This window comes from Embiotoca jacksoni, unplaced genomic scaffold (genome assembly GCF_022577435.1).
Source record: "Embiotoca jacksoni isolate LCO1_2020_lvr unplaced genomic scaffold, fEmbJac1.0.p SCAF_1, whole genome shotgun sequence".
In the NCBI taxonomy this organism is placed as follows: Eukaryota; Metazoa; Chordata; class Actinopteri; family Embiotocidae; genus Embiotoca; species Embiotoca jacksoni.
Window position 1 is genome coordinate 17,843,288 of NW_027185229.1, and position 16,020 is coordinate 17,859,307.

A 16,020-nucleotide genomic window follows, 5' to 3' on the forward strand; every position below is an offset into this window, starting at 1 on the left:
ATTCTTTTAAAAATTAAAGGGCAGAATATATACACAGTATACACTTTTCCCCTTCTACGATTGTTTTCTTGTCTCAGGAGCCAACTCATAGTACTGAAGTCCACTCTTTATATACATGATTGGGAATGCAGCGTTAGTTGTAAAATCATGATAGATAAATGGAAGATAATTCAGATCATCACTGTTACCATCTTCCCTTGCTGTTTTCTTTTCAAAAGCTTCACAGGTATTGTATCAGCCTGTGCCAAAGCATCTTAATGGGCAATACCTCCAAGGCCCCATGGAAATTAAGCTTTAACAGTTTAATTTTCTAACTAATTTACATGTTACTATTAATTAACTTGTTTTTACAAAAAATTTGAAAAGGTAAATCCCAGTAACAAATGATTCAAATCAATTGAATTAGTTACAAATTAAAAATGAGTAATGGAGACATGCACTCAGGTGGGCGCACAAAGTCCTTGAATCAACTCTACCCTGCTGTGTAGCCACTCTGCAGCATGTCCCCGAGGAACTGTTGAAGGACAGATGGTCTAATAAAGAGGACGATGTGTGTTAGTGTCCTCTCTCACCAGGTATAGCCTGGAAAAAAAACATCTGCATAGGACCCTTGTGTAAATACATCACACATACCCTTGGATAAATAAATGAAACTGTACAGGGTATCTTTAGGGCTGAAAAATAAATGATGCATTTGAAACTAATACTATATTTTGCTGCAATTTCTCCCATGAGAAGCAATTCAGTGATAGACAAAAAAAAAGAGTTAATTTCTCTACGGTGTAAAGCTGGAAGAGTTAGTGGCGGAGATAACACCAAAGAGAAAACAAATATTTTACCAGCGCATAAAGAGCCACTTTGGGAGGACAAAAACAAATAAAGTGAGTACATCTTGCCAACAAAGGGCTGATTTCAAAAAGTGAAAAAGTTATATTACTGTGGAGAGAGACAAACCAAAGCCAAGTCTGATGCAAACAAAGCCTGTGCACAAGTTACTGCTGGTGGTACTGTAGAGGAGCTATTAACTCCCAAGACACAAAGAAATAGGATGTGCTTTTTCCAGGGTGGCTCGTGATAATCACATTCACATTTTTTTATGAATCAAATTCCCATTAAGACTTTCATAGACTCATCAGTATTAGTATGAATGAGAAAAAGGTCAGACCCTATGTAATAAAGACAGACAATAAATACAGTTAATTATTTGCATTATTGATCAATCTGTTATTCCTGCAATAAATCAATTAATAGTTAGCGGTATAAAATCTTAGAAAACAGTAAGAAAATTCTACAGCTATGCTATTCACTCTGTAAACCTGCAGATAGGAACAGTGGTGCTTTGAACTAAGTGCTAACATGCTAACACGCCTATAATGATAATGCTAATCTGCTGATGTTTAGTGGTTATAATCCTTACCATGTTTACCATCTTTATTTACCATATTAGCATGCTTTAATTTGCTAGTTAACACTAAACTACTTTTTTGAAGTATTTGGTAGGGCTGAGTATTGTTAAAAAAAAAATAATAATAATAATAAGTTTAATACTAGCTCCTGAACCAAACTTTCTTTCATACCAATTTTATGAAATTCTTTAAAATAAAGAGATAACTACATTACAATACAAATCTTTAGTTTGTACGCAATTTGGAGCGGGAGAGTGTAACCCAGGTTGTTTTATGTGGCTACAATAACCAGACGTTTCCTTAACACCTTAAATAACTAATCAGTAGACACTAGCTAGCCAGCTGAGCAAAACATTCAAGTTATTGCAGTGCCCGAAATTCAGTCAGGTATGTGGCCAAAAATTAGTTTGAAAAGAGTGAAATAGTTCTTAGTGTAAGATTTATTTAAATTGAAACCTGGGTGGGTTGCCCATGTATGGGAGACACTGTATTGACCCACTAACACAGATTAGATTTACTGTTACGTAAACGGAGTGAAAATTATGAGCTTTAATACAAAAACATGTCAGTGTGGATGTAACCTAAGTATAAAAATTTGTGACCGCATGACAAGGCATTTTTTGACACAAGATAGTATTGAAACAATTCAATCGTTGCCATAAAAGTGTCAAAGTTCAGTACAAAGCCCTATTTGTTCATAAAAGAATTGTCCATCCAATAGTTGTAAAAGGGACGAGCAAACCAACAAAGGCCAAGGTGACATCTTGCTGTTTTGTTTCAGATTAAGAGGGTAACGTGCGATTTACAAAGATATGAAACCGACAGAAGTAAAACTAAGTGCGTCCAGATAAAAATGAATTACCTTTCCACAACAGTAGACAGGCAGTCAGTCTAACAGAAAACGTGCTTAGGTTCCTACAGAACTTCGCCCTTTACTGAAAATGATGATGACACCTCAACTGCCATGCCCCCACAGTGTGCAGCTGTAACACAGGGAGATACGAGTCATGTATCAGGCTGAGTGGGTGGAAGAAAGAATGCTCATGTTCAATCACAGAGTAATATAAATGAATACAAGAATGAGGAATGTAAATACCTTCCTTGTAAAGGAAAGCCATTGCAATTCTAGAGGACAAATGATCACTCAAAGTACTGAGAGACATAAGATCTGCATCCTCTGCTCAACAATGGGTCCTTGTCTCCTGTGGAGAAAGGCAAAAGAAAGCTGAGCACCACTGTCAACAGTGAAGTGGAAAGCTGATGGAAAGTGGCAGATAAGTGCTCCCCACCATTGTACTGGATTCAAATAATCTGCAAATGGGGCCTGTTTTAAGTATAATAATTCCTCTTTTCCTGGTGAGAAAGAAAAATAGCAACCCCAAACCTACCAATCAAGCAATTTCTTTTAAACCTTCAGCATAACAAAACATTATGCATACAGACAAAATACATCAATCACACCTACCAACCATCTTAAACAAAACAAAGTTTTGAGAGTGCAAGCACGTACAAATAAATTCATGATGCTGACAGTAATTATTTGGATTATGGAGTGTACTGAAGAGAACTCTCATCGAATCAAATGTCAGGAACCGAATATATGTACTGTTAAACCCTATTTGCACTGGATGTTGAATGATTTTTGCAAGTGGAAATTAATTTAAATCTTCATGGGTGTCTTCTCTTTACAGAAGTCGTCAATCTCATAGTACTGCCACTGGAGGTTGAACACGTTTTTTTTTAACTTATGAGGCAGAAAAGGTTTGGTCTCTTGATCCTGACATAAGTATTACATGTGCTTAGCAGGTAACTTTTAACATTCCTTTACGGAAACAGCAATGTCAGCTGTGATGACTAAATTCAAAGTGTTTTTCCCATTCAAGTGTTGATGAAGTCTCAAAAGATGTGTGCTTTTTTTGAAAATATACATCTATAAAATATAACTATTAAGTTCAGTTGGCTTGAGGCTTCTATGGTACACACACACTGCATGTGACACAAAAGTGCAACTGTTTACACAAAGATACTCTGTATGAGCAGCAATGAAAACATTTAGAGACTGTTCACTGCACAGTAATGCGCACAGAGCAGGTAGAAGCAATAACTTGCATGAGTGAGTATTACAAGTTAAGTCGCTTGATCATTATTGTAGAAAGTTACAGGGAGCAAAATCTGTCCAGTAGTGGCAGAAAGTAATTATTGTGTTGTTGTCGGCGAAAAAAACGTTCACGTTTTAAATGCACCGTTATCATGTTGGAGACCTCAAGTGCCATCACTCCACAAATCAGGTGATTTTCACCGAATGTTTTCCTTTAGACGCCTCAAAACGCCACAGTAGAACTCAGTGTTGACAGTCTGACCGTTGGGGATGAATCCATGGTCCACATTGCCCTCCTGACCCGACACGTCTTCTTCGGTCTTGGACAGTGACGTTCTGCCCCTCTTGAAATGCCAGTTAAAAAAAACTTCACCCAGCCCGTTGTTTCATTGCTTTAGATTTTTTTTTTAAGCACGTCAAGGATCTCCGTTGCAGATTTCTCAAGTGTGCGCTCTCTGCTCAAGTTTCAGGACCATTGCCAAATTGCAAATGTCCACATACACAAAAATGTGTGTAACTCAGTTGCTGATGCGAATTTGGCAATGCAACTTGCACACAAAAGTTATTGCTTCCCTGTGCTCCATGCTCAACATTGTGTAGCGTTGTATTCGTGTGGAAAAGGAACAGTCTCTGAACTTTTTGATGCCCTTTGTATACACCGGACATTCAGCGATGGAACTGAGTCTGGTGTGCAAGTGCTAATAAAAGTACAAGCGAATAGAATTGTTCCATTTTCAGTCCAGTTGTCTTTTCAGGGTCATTTTGGTCATATTTGCTGAGGCGTGTTTGAGTTCAGATTGCTGTCGACATGATTCAGTGAACATGAAGACATATGTAGCACATTTCTCTTGAATAAGGCTTGCAGCAGCGGAAGGAATGTAGCAAATAGATCAGAAAAAAAACATCCATCAGTCAAATTTTCTGAATTGAGAATTAAGACATATTTTGGGGCTAAATGCTGCAGGGACACAACAAACTCTGAAAATTAAAATGACTTCAAAGGCAATGTTCACCCGACGGTTGATATTTACAGCATACTTACATATGCTGCAGGAAATACAGATGGTCTGTCTTACAGATAACGTGACCATAAGACCACGTCTTCTTTCTTACTACCAAAGAACACTGCAATTTTTCTGAACAGAAAAACAGAAATTTGAAAATGGAACTAATTAAGCCTTTCACGCTGACATGAAAAGAGTACTCCACTGTTGCAGCACTGGACTCAAAATGGACAGATTAAAAAAAATTAGAATAGGATCAGCAGAAAAATGTTTTTCCTCTTTAATCCACATGCCACCATAACCAAATAGGTAACCCAACTACAAACAAATCAGTGGGGGCTTGTTTCACAAAAGCAATTTGCAAGCATTGCTAACAAGTGGATTGCATAAATTTGCAACTTCTACAGTCCTATCTCATGTTCATAGAGGGCATTCAAGTATGATGTTTATTTTAATTAGTTGATTAGAGAAACGATGAGCTAACGTTTCAAGTCATAGCTTGATTGTTGCAAATTTTACAAGACATGGCCCTAACAGCTAATGTAGCCACTAGTTCTAGGGAGCTCAATTCTTTATAGTGGATTCAAAGAATATTCAGAACCAGTCACATTTTTCACACTTGTGTTGTAAATTTAATTTAAAATTGACAAAATTACCATTTTGCCCATCAATCTACACTGAATAATCCATAATGACCAAGTAAAATCGTCTTTTCAGGCTTACTAAAAATTTGTAATGTGGGTTGGTAAGTAAAAATTAGCAGCAGTTACAGCTTTGAGTCCTGGTCAGGTCCCTACAAACTTTGCTCACCTGAATTTGGGCAGTTTATCCCATTTGTCCTGGCAGGTCCTCTCAACTTTGAGTTAGTTTGTCAGTTAGGAAGTACCTTTTAACTGCCATCTTCAAATCTGTGTACAGATGTTCAATGGGCTTAAGTCAGAGTTTTGACTGGGCCACTCAATGAGACTTGTCTTGAAGTTGTTCCAGTGTTGTCTTGGCTATATGCTTTTAGCTATTTTTGTGCTGAAAGTAACCATCACCAGTCTCGGGTACCATGGACTCATATGCCTTTTACTGAAAATTGTCTTCTGTGTAGCAGCTCCACCATAACAGTTGGCTTGATGGAGAGCTGTTGAGATGGTCTTCCTTCTTTAAGGTTCTCACATCTCTGCAGAGGACTTCTAAAGCTTTGTACGAGTGACCTTCCTTGGTTCTTGATCTCGTCCCTGACCAGGGCCCTCTTTTACCGTAACCCAGTTTGGTCAGACAGGAAACTCTGGAAAAACTCCTGGTGGTTTCAAACTTCTTTAATTTCACAATTATTCAGGCCACTGGGCCCTTGGGAACACTCAATGGGAACTGTAAGACCTTACACATTTACACATTCTGCATTCATAAGCATGAGGTGGGAAAATTCCAACTTCAGAGAAACACCTGAACACCTGACAAACTCAGGGTACTCCAGTAGGTAATTGAGAGGTCTTTGAGAACCCTGAGAAGTAGGTTGACATCACTCTACAGGGCAGTGTTTGTGGTGAAAGGCAAGAATTAGACTTTCTTTGTGCACAAATAAGATGAAAATAAGGTAAAATAGCCAGACTTGGTCAACCTAGGCCTAGCTAGTTAGATAGCCGTATTAAAGGTTAAATACAAAAAAACGGCAGTCCATCAATTTTGAAATGTATTACACATATAATGTTAACCTCCTGAGCTCCATTTCATACCTTTGTTGATTTACAAGGATGATGACAAGGCAGTTCAGCAATTTTTTGTATTCCGACAGCAGAGATAAAGCCGACTTTCAGGGGACGGCTGTGTTTCCTGTTTGTTGTCCTCGCGTGAACGCTCTCAACTTGGAGGTAGGACATTCCCAAATAATAACTTTTCCAATTCCCTACAGCTGCCTGAATACACAAGCAGCTGTGTCTTTGTAAAAGACAATCAATTAATTTGGCCACATGTGGACTCCAATCAAATTCAAATTAAGCAAACAGGATGCACCTGAACACAATTTAAACTTCAACAGTAAAAGTAAACTTCTGCAAATTAGAATAATATATCAATTTATATTGATTGATTGATTGATGACATGATTTGCAAAAACATCTAAAAATGTGTTTTCAATTTGACAATGTGAGTTTTTCAAAATTAGATAGATGAATTATTAATCACGAACAGTACAGAACAGTACAGAACATGGACGAACAGTAGGCAGGAAATAATCATCGTTACATAGAAAGATATTGATTCCATAAACTGCACAATAAAGTGTGCAGAAAAGGGAAGGGCTCTCAACACTTTAAGAATCCTTTTCTTTTTTCAATTTCAAATGCCAAATTAACTCCCTGCCAATGTTGCCTCAAGTGATGTCACAGTTAGCAATTATTGGAGTTTCACTAATAATTTGGTTCTTAGAAAAAAGTGACTTTTGGCTTGAAAATGCCATCTCATTATGTTTCTCTGTTCAATACTTAATGCATGACTCAAGTACTGCAAAGCCAACACTGAGACTCAGCAGTGACACAGAATGTGTAATTAAGGGTATAGTGACTTTCGACCGTTTCCTGTAGCTTGTGTGTTAATAACAGCAATCTATGCAATTATGGAGGATTCCGCTCCATCAAAGGCCTTCAACCCTCCTTTCCCAAGCAATTTACTTTCCCTTTATTTCTTTTACTTCTTTAACCACATCTAATAAACCCCTAATATTTCTCTTTCGCTTTGTCACAGGTTATTTTAAATGTCAAAATAGTATAAATAAAATAGTGTTTCCTCAATAGTGTACCAGTCTTTTCAGAGTCCTATTGCTTCACATAAAGACGAGGATGATGGAACATAGTATCTCTACAGCCCTTTAAAGTCTACATTTCATTTCAAAGCCCCGAGGGGGGGAAAATGGTTCAAAGGGTCTGAGGGCATAATGAGTGACAATAGTCACTGCCAGTATGAACAATTCAGGTGTCACTCAAGCAACAACACTCTTTACACAGACTTATTCACCCCTGACAAATGAACAAGGACTGTCTGAATAAAGCCGTTAAGTCCTAAGCCTCTTTTTTATCTTTCCCATTGGCTTTAGCTCATTCTCAAACCTCTACACCTTGGTTAGGTGCCCCCACACTGTTGTCAAACTCATACTTGAATGGTTCAAAATTGCCTCTTGGATTGCTTTTCAGAAAATCCCTCAAGAGGATACTGGAGCAAATTCATTTAATTTGCATGTCTATCTCAACAAAGGACACAGCCAAATTGTAAGAATATTTTAGTCGACAGAATGAGTGTGCGGGTATGTGTGTGTTTTTATTTTCTTTTCTTTTATACAGCAGAGCAATAACAGAGATATATGAACTGACCAGGTGTCCGAAAAGAGTTTTAAAAATGCAATATGTTGTCCTAACAGAGCTACAAATAATACCATTTGTGAAAGACTTCTGGACTCTGCTTTGGTAAATCGTCCAATCACAAACATGTCAGCAGCAGCTTCCACACTAGAGGGTGATTTCAAAGTACTTCCAGGTTGTTTCTGAATGAAAGAAATACATTTAGATTTTGATCCACACCAGTTTCCGTATATTTCTAAAAACCTGAACATTTTTCTTCTTTTCCTTCGGGATTTGGGTTTTTGTGTTCCTTCTGCAGCCAACAGCCAATAAGACAACACCATATGTGCCGTTAGAGCTGTGTATCGCATTTTGAAGTATTGCTCAACTTTTTACACAATACGAGATTGATAAGATGGTTGCTGGCACAAAACAATTTGTCCAATATTTTAAAATATCGCCCCTTCTTAAACTGTAATCGCACCCTACTGCCTGATCTTAATTCTTAATTCAGGGTGACAGTGCAACAGCAAATAAAGTTTAAATCAGATCAATCATATGTAGATGTGACATTAAACACCGACAGTAGATTCCCAGCTGCTGGATGAAAGTCATGTTTGAACATTTAACGGGCAAACTCCACAGAGGCTCCTGAGGGAAGAGTTAGCTCGCAGGGTCGTGATGCAACATACTTGATAAAAGCGTCCCATTGACTTAGCACATGAATAGAAGTAATTGGTAAAAAATCAAATCCAATTGCATGAGATACTGATTTAGCTACATTGCATCAAAAACTACATTTTATCTACATGAGAAAATACAATGCTCGCTTTTAGAAGGTCTTATCCTGAACTAATCTATCACAAACGTTTCGATAACGTTTGCATTGCACAAAGAGCATAAGCATTTCATTTCGTTTTTAACAACTCCTCACTTACTTCACATAATTTTAACTCCAAACAATGTCAGATGTTTGTGATTAAAAGATATCAGGAGGGAATTAGAAAAAAAAAAAAAAGGATATGAAAGAGGGATAGGACAGCTGGGGTATTCATGGGTGTGATACACACAAACTGTTCAAACAGCATTAGAACAGATAGACTGAAGGGGGATAAAGAATGAAAACAGCACTAATGTATTTTATCTTTTTGGGCAGGGAGCCTTCAGCATTTATCAAAAAGCTGACCACTAGTACCTACAGTATCTTCCCTAGTGAGAGGAATCGTACGGATTTCTGTCCAAGCTATGTTCCATGCTGCGGATCTTGGACCAAAAACTGCTATATTGAGTAAGCTCTACTGCTAACTGTGGTGTATTAAGATGATGTATCATGTTTCTGTAGGAGAACAAATAGATTTTTATCCTATGTGATGACACTGATGGGTAAAGTAACAACTACAATTGTCATCGGTAATAGAGTATTTCAATTGTTATACATATAATTGTTTATCACTGCATAGGTCTGTAAATCACATCATCATAAGATAAGAAAAGATGGAAAATTATTATGTGCTCAAAACTTATACTATAAGAATGTAAACAATGCAGTAGTAACTATTATGTACAACATGTATAGAAAATGTGCATAAAGTGAATAATTCTGTTTATTATTGATATGTGTTGTTTGTTTAAAGCTTGCACAAGCAATTAATTTGTATCCTTTATTTGCCATTTAATTTATACCAATGTACATGTAATTTAATATGTTCAAAGATAACTCACCCCACAACCCCACGACATCTTCCAGCACGACACTGACACTTGTCCAGAATATAAACCTCACAACCTTTTCTGACCTTTCTGAATGTACGTCACGTTACAGACCCTGCAGACCTGCATCTGTGCACTGCTTTGAGTCACTCACTCATGCAGATGACAAGAATAAGAATTGCAAGAAGCAGCACCTTATGTCCCAAAAACTGAGGCTTCATTTTCTAACTGGGCTAAGGGAGACTTCATGATCACTTTACCAATGCGATTTCTACGGAGCTCATGTAAACTTCCTTTATATTCAGCACAGAGCCTCGATGCTGGCAAGAAACTTCAGTGCCCTCAAGCAAACAAATGTTCCATCGTCTGCCTTTCACGAACCTTTAGATCTCCGTGAATGTCAGCAGTATTATCCACACACTCCAGTCCCCAATCCAGTCTGAAGGCCTGGCCACCGTGGCCAAACCAAATCTCAAGATGCCAAGGCATCTGTGATGTAGGCCGATGCTGAAAAGCCAAGGCACAGACAAAAAACACTGGGGCCGATCGATGGTCTGACTGGGCAAATATCAAGCCTGACCATGGGGCAGCGACTCAAAGTGTCTGACAGACAGAATTCATTCTGCCATGACAAGCCAGGCATGCTAAATGCTGATGAGCTTGTTTGAAAAGGTCTCACCACTTGGGATATTCAAAGTGTCAGCTATCAACAGCATACTTTATTCACAAAAAAAGAAAAAAAAAACGAAAAAAAAAAAAAAACCTGTTCAGCTGCCTCTGTTGGATGTGAGCTGTATATTTGACTACAAATAATAACAAAGTAATTATTAGAATTGGTTAATAACCTTTACTGGACATTTGCCTTTAAAATAGAAATAAATGACATGAAAATGTCAAATCCTCTCCCGCAAATACTTTGCATCATAACAATTCATACCGGCAGCAATTTGCAACAGTTGTTTAAAAATTTTTTTTGATAGGTTCACGTCAGCTCATTCTTCAGAAAAAAAAAAAAATATATTTATTATTATCCAGTGATGAAGATTGCGTCATGCTCCTCCTCCCTCAACAAAAGAAGAGGAGTTTTTAGTATAAACATGCTGTAGCATTGTTGGCTGCTTACGATCAACTCTACAACATCCAAAAGTAAACTACATGAATTACTTACTATCCTGACAGCCTTGTTGTGGAGTTGTGATGTGACGTTCGCTCCACTTCCACAAAATGATTGGTTGATGCTTTTATTGTGGAGTAAAAGCTAAAAAAAATCCACCTAAGCCTTTTCAAAGTACCCATGACAAAAACTAAATGAAAAGTCCCCAGTGTGTACAGATCTTCTAAGTAACTTCAAAACACATTCAATGACACTGAAACCTGGACTCCAACAACAGTTTTAATGCTTACATTTTAACTTCCACTGATGCTTCAGCTCTCTTCAGCTTCTTAAAATCCACTTCAACTCCTTAAACTGCTTAGCAGTTACTTCCATACAAAGACGTTTCAAATTGTAGAAATGCATTCTGACTGAATTCTGTGATACAAGCAGATCAATCTATTCGAGGAAATAAAATTTTGGATACTGCAAGAAGCAAGAACTGAATTTTAATGTGAATTGTTACTACAAAAGTGACTCAAGTGTTTTAGAGTGGGATTTGAGACCATGAGGAAATAACAACTTTCCTGCTGCACTGACATTCGAGAAAACACTGCTGTATTTAATATAGTATATAGTATATACTATATACTATATACTATACTATATAGCATATAGTATATATCATTTAATTTCTCTGTGGATTCTATGGCAATGGTTGAATTGGGTTGTCTAATGCCAGGCATTCCCAGATCCAGGACTCTCTGAACAGGTTTTTTCTGAGTCCAAAACTTATCCAGCCACTAAATTACAAGGAAACAAATTCACACTTTAGAGGTGTCCTTCCAACATACAGACAGAGGACTTGTATATATTCATAAAAACATATTTATTCTGCCTTCTAAGTCTGCCCTCTTCCAGAAAAGATCAATATGGACGTAGGTCTAGGATTTTTTTTCCGTTGTTGCATTACAATAATAGCTGCAGGGGGCAATAATGGATGAGGACGGAAAAACGCCCACATGAAACATTACAGACAGAACCAGTGATGGTTGGTACAATTAACACATTACAGTACAGTTTCCAAACAATATACATAACTACAAAATCAAAACGTCCACAGACATGAATGAAGGCGTTTACATAACAGTATCATCAAAACATGTAGATTATGATTTTCTGGAGTGTACAATTTATATCAGGTGTTATTTTAGTTCGGTAAATAAACTTGGGTTCCTCTGGAGAAAATCCTTTACTCCTATAAAATATAAATCTATGCATCATAATGTGAGGATATCAATGGTGCATCAAAGACCATTAAAATATGGTCATTCATTTTATCTGATTCAACAAGCATCTGTATTTATGTTGCAAATTTTGCAAGAGGGTTCATTAATTATAAAATGCAACTAGGCTTCCCATTATATGGAGCGATACAAATAAAACAAGCTACAGCCAGAGTGTGTATGCTGACCTCACAGATAGGCTAAGTGCCACTGGAGCAGAGCCAGGCTTAAACAGCGTCCAAGCAGATGGTAGAAGCAACCAGACAGGACACACAAACACATTCCTCCATGCAGACACAGAGTGATTGAGACAACCTGTGGTGTTGCCACCTGTTTTAGCACACTTTGCAATTAAACCATCTTCACAAAACTCTCTGCACATCACAATGACTCACTTTCCCAGCATCCCTCGAGCAGCACTCTGTGAGATCATTCATTGTTAAGTGCTAAAAGGAGCTCAAATTGTTTTCTTTCTATCTTTCCTCTCCTTTGTCTTCAAGTTCACTCTCGGTCTCTATTTCCCTCCCAACAAATCTGTTCCAGCTGAACTATCTAACACACGTCTCCAACACTCCGGGGGGATGCCGCAAAGAAGGCTTAAGGGAGTGTGATGAAAAGATTTGACGTGCTCAACTTTTCACAAAATACATTTTCACTTTGTGCTGCCTGAAAACACACGGTACGACTCAGAAGTGCATGTGATGACTAGGGGGTTAGATATTGATCATTTACTTGCTACTGCTTGACGTAAACTAACCTCACACTTAGCGATGATTCATTCTGTCACATACACCTGCGCATCTCCCTTACCGTTTTCCTATCACTGAAATAGACATACAGATGGTGGCTCATAACGGCAATTTATTCCTGTCTTTCCCACTTCCCGTGTGAAATGTCATTCAGAAAACATGTAAATGTAAAAGATGTCGAAATATCTTTTAAAAGTCAAAATAGAAAGCTCAATATATCGATTGTCAATATCTATATGCTGTGGGGTTGTTTTTTTTTAGCCTTAATTGCGATTTGTGAGCTGACTCAATGTGCAGTCAAGACAATTTGTGAGAGCACTGAGGCCCGTGGGACACGTACGTGATGGGCTTACTGCTGGTGATGCTTGTTATGTGAGGATGCTTGACTCTAATGTACAGTGATTACGTCTGTTGTCCTGCATACACACATTGAGTTCTTGAATAACACAGTGTTCACATGTACACCTGGGCTTTTACATATAGATGAACAGAAAACATCTGTCACTGCATGGGTGACAGTCATGTGTACGGTAGGCCTATGTAAAGTATACCATATTTCCTATTTTATGCACATAATTAGCATCATATATCATATTTTCCTGAGTGAAGTATTTGCTTTTTCTTGTTATTTGAATGAAAACAATATTTTTATATTAATTTCAAATAAAAAAACAAAACAAATCTTTCAAACACTATATTAAATAACACAGAATTCAGGGGATAGTGTTTGTAGAGTGCCAAAGGCAGAATACCTTGATGTAGTTCTGTAGCCGTGGGTAGACTCTTCTTAAACTCAGGAGAATGGACAAAAACGTCCTGTGCGGGAACGAGGTAGTGACCACATGTGTGACTTCGGGAAAGGAAAAGACATTAAAGCCAAATGTCTCGTAACGCTTTCGAAGCCCCTCATCAGCCTTGTTTTCTCCTTCGCTCAGAATGCTGCCGACAGCACAGCGGCAAAGTGGTCCAGGCACCTAGAAACAAGGACCAAATGAAGTAATAACTACAGATGCATGATCAAATACAATGTACACAGCAAGATAAATAAGATAGGGAGGTTCTCACACTCACTATTATCAGCATTTGACCGTACTCCCTTTTTCTCATTGCAATAATTCCAAATGCTAAATTATTTACAGCCTTTAATATGATGCAGCAGCACTGAGACAGATAAATGCTGTATAATAATGTTATCTGTCAATTTTAGAACAGCTCCTAATGTTCATTAGAGGTTATTTTCTAAAGACACTAATTGCACAAACACACTCATGCCATCGAATCGTGGCGCAAAAACAAAACAAAACAAAACACAATACTCAAAAAAGGCCAACAACCATCGACATCTCCTACGTACCCATGTCTAAAGCCTGAGGAGGGTATGAAAATGATTGTAAGGCTGTTTGAGCACTGCACAGCATACTTCAGAAACAAACCAACAAAAAAACCAATGTGATGTTAGTAAAACAAATGTCTTCTTATGATGTTAGCCAGGTGCCAAAGTGTAAGAGAAAATATGCTCATTAATCTGAGCTCTAATTGGCGCATATGGCAGCCAGCAATTATTGCTCCTTCCTCCATTGTGAGCACCCTGTTGCCCATTAAAAAAAAAAAGACAGAAAGGGAGACTTTACAAATGAATACTCCTGAGACTCCCGGGACTTTCTCCCCACTGTGCCGAGCTGAGCGCCACTGAAGGCTGGTGTAATAAATAGGCAAAAATCGTCCAATTTGTTCATAAACCTATCAATTCTATATGCTCCAAGCCCAGGCAGTGTGTCTGAGAAGGATTTTTTTCCTCTCTCCTCTATTCCTCAACATGCAGAGCCACTGATGGGTAGAAGTTTGGTGTTCATATTGTTTATGGGGCACTGCAGAGCATGCTAATTTATCACACACGCACACATTCAAGCATCGAAACACAAACACAGAAATAGAGCAAGAAGAGGTCAATCTGCACATATTCTTTATCAAAGCATTTTTTTTTGTACAATAGGCCAATAAAAAAACAGCTATCATATCCTTCTTATGAATTTAGTGAAGTAATCCACATTCATTTTCACTATTACACTATATGCATTGCAATTTCTTGAATTAGAATTATTTTTAGATGAATTCAAAATTTTCAGAATCATTTTTTTAATCTGATCCTTAAAGCATTAGCTTTACTTGACACTGGGGCCATCACATGGAGTCTTTAGCCTCTTAAGAGTCCTATTATTGTTATTATCTGTGTAACCATATAAGATGGACTAGACTTTACTATTTTTCTACCTTGATTTTCTATTTTAGTCGTGGAGAAATGAACACTAAATTCTGTGTGACTTTGGATAAACTGTCAAGCCTATATTATGTGCACTATCGTCTCTTTGTTTCTTCTGATAAATGATGGCATTGTTGTCAAGCATGAGGCAACAAACATACTCGTAAAAATGTGTTCATTCCTGGCCATTATGAATAAGATGTCATCACTCTAATATTTAAGTGATGATTGGGTAAACCTCACCGAGCTCTGGAGTGGAGATTACAAAGAGAAAATTCAGTAAAGCCTCAAAGAAGGAGATGTGATCAAATGTTCATAAGCCCTGAATAAACAACTCATCAATTTGAATAAATAACAGTGACGGTCATTAAAGTCAAGACGACAATCAGGCTTTCAGCGAGGCTGTTTGAACCACAAGACAACATGGCCAACGCACTGTTTAAAAAAATGGTCATGTCCAGGTGGGTCCAAATATCCAATTAATGTTCTGCCTGACCTTACTATGGGAGCAATATAAGCACATTTGGGAAGTTTTACACATAAATATATTTTTGATGCTTTGGTTGTTTTGGGGTCTCACAGTAGAGAGTGTTGAGGCAAGTGGATTTATTAACAGTCACGGGGCTCCGAGTAGGAAGTCCACAACAAATAACCACCATCGAAAACCACAAGCGTCTGTCGGCAGTCTTTGTTTTGCCCTTGTGCACTTATCAAGAGTGCTGTCTTTTGATGTTTTTTCAATACGCTGACAGCTCAGCTGAAGCAAAGAGATCCAAAATCCAACTCAAGGAAACACACAAGGAAACAGGAAGGAGAGAAGTGTAAACTATCTTCACCAGCATACAAAGTATTATTGTACTTAGATTGTGTAAGGCTTACATTTTAAAAGTTTTAATATGACCTTGTGAAAGGACAAATAGAGAGATTTCATCATTCACCGCGAAGACCAGCATTTCCGGACCATCCCCTCCTCCAGCTGCCATTCCCACAGCTTTAATCATACTGTGGCACAAACATGGTTGTTGAAGATGGGCAGATACATTCATTGCTACTCCACTTGTCATCCAGATTGTTATTTAGAAAATCTATGTCTC

At 37.8% G+C, this 16,020-nt stretch overlaps 1 protein-coding gene across 1 annotated transcript in view; it reads right to left on the reverse strand.

Annotated features, from left to right (window-relative positions):
* The window catches only part of LOC138195355 (testis-expressed protein 264 homolog), a 34,564-nt gene that overhangs the window by 14,523 nt on the left and 4,021 nt on the right, over positions 1-16,020 (reverse strand). The window contains exon 2 of the mRNA XM_069144695.1: positions 13,419-13,640. Within this exon, the coding sequence (XP_069000796.1) occupies positions 13,419-13,640 (222 nt within the window). The remainder of the gene's footprint in view (positions 1-13,418; positions 13,641-16,020) is intronic.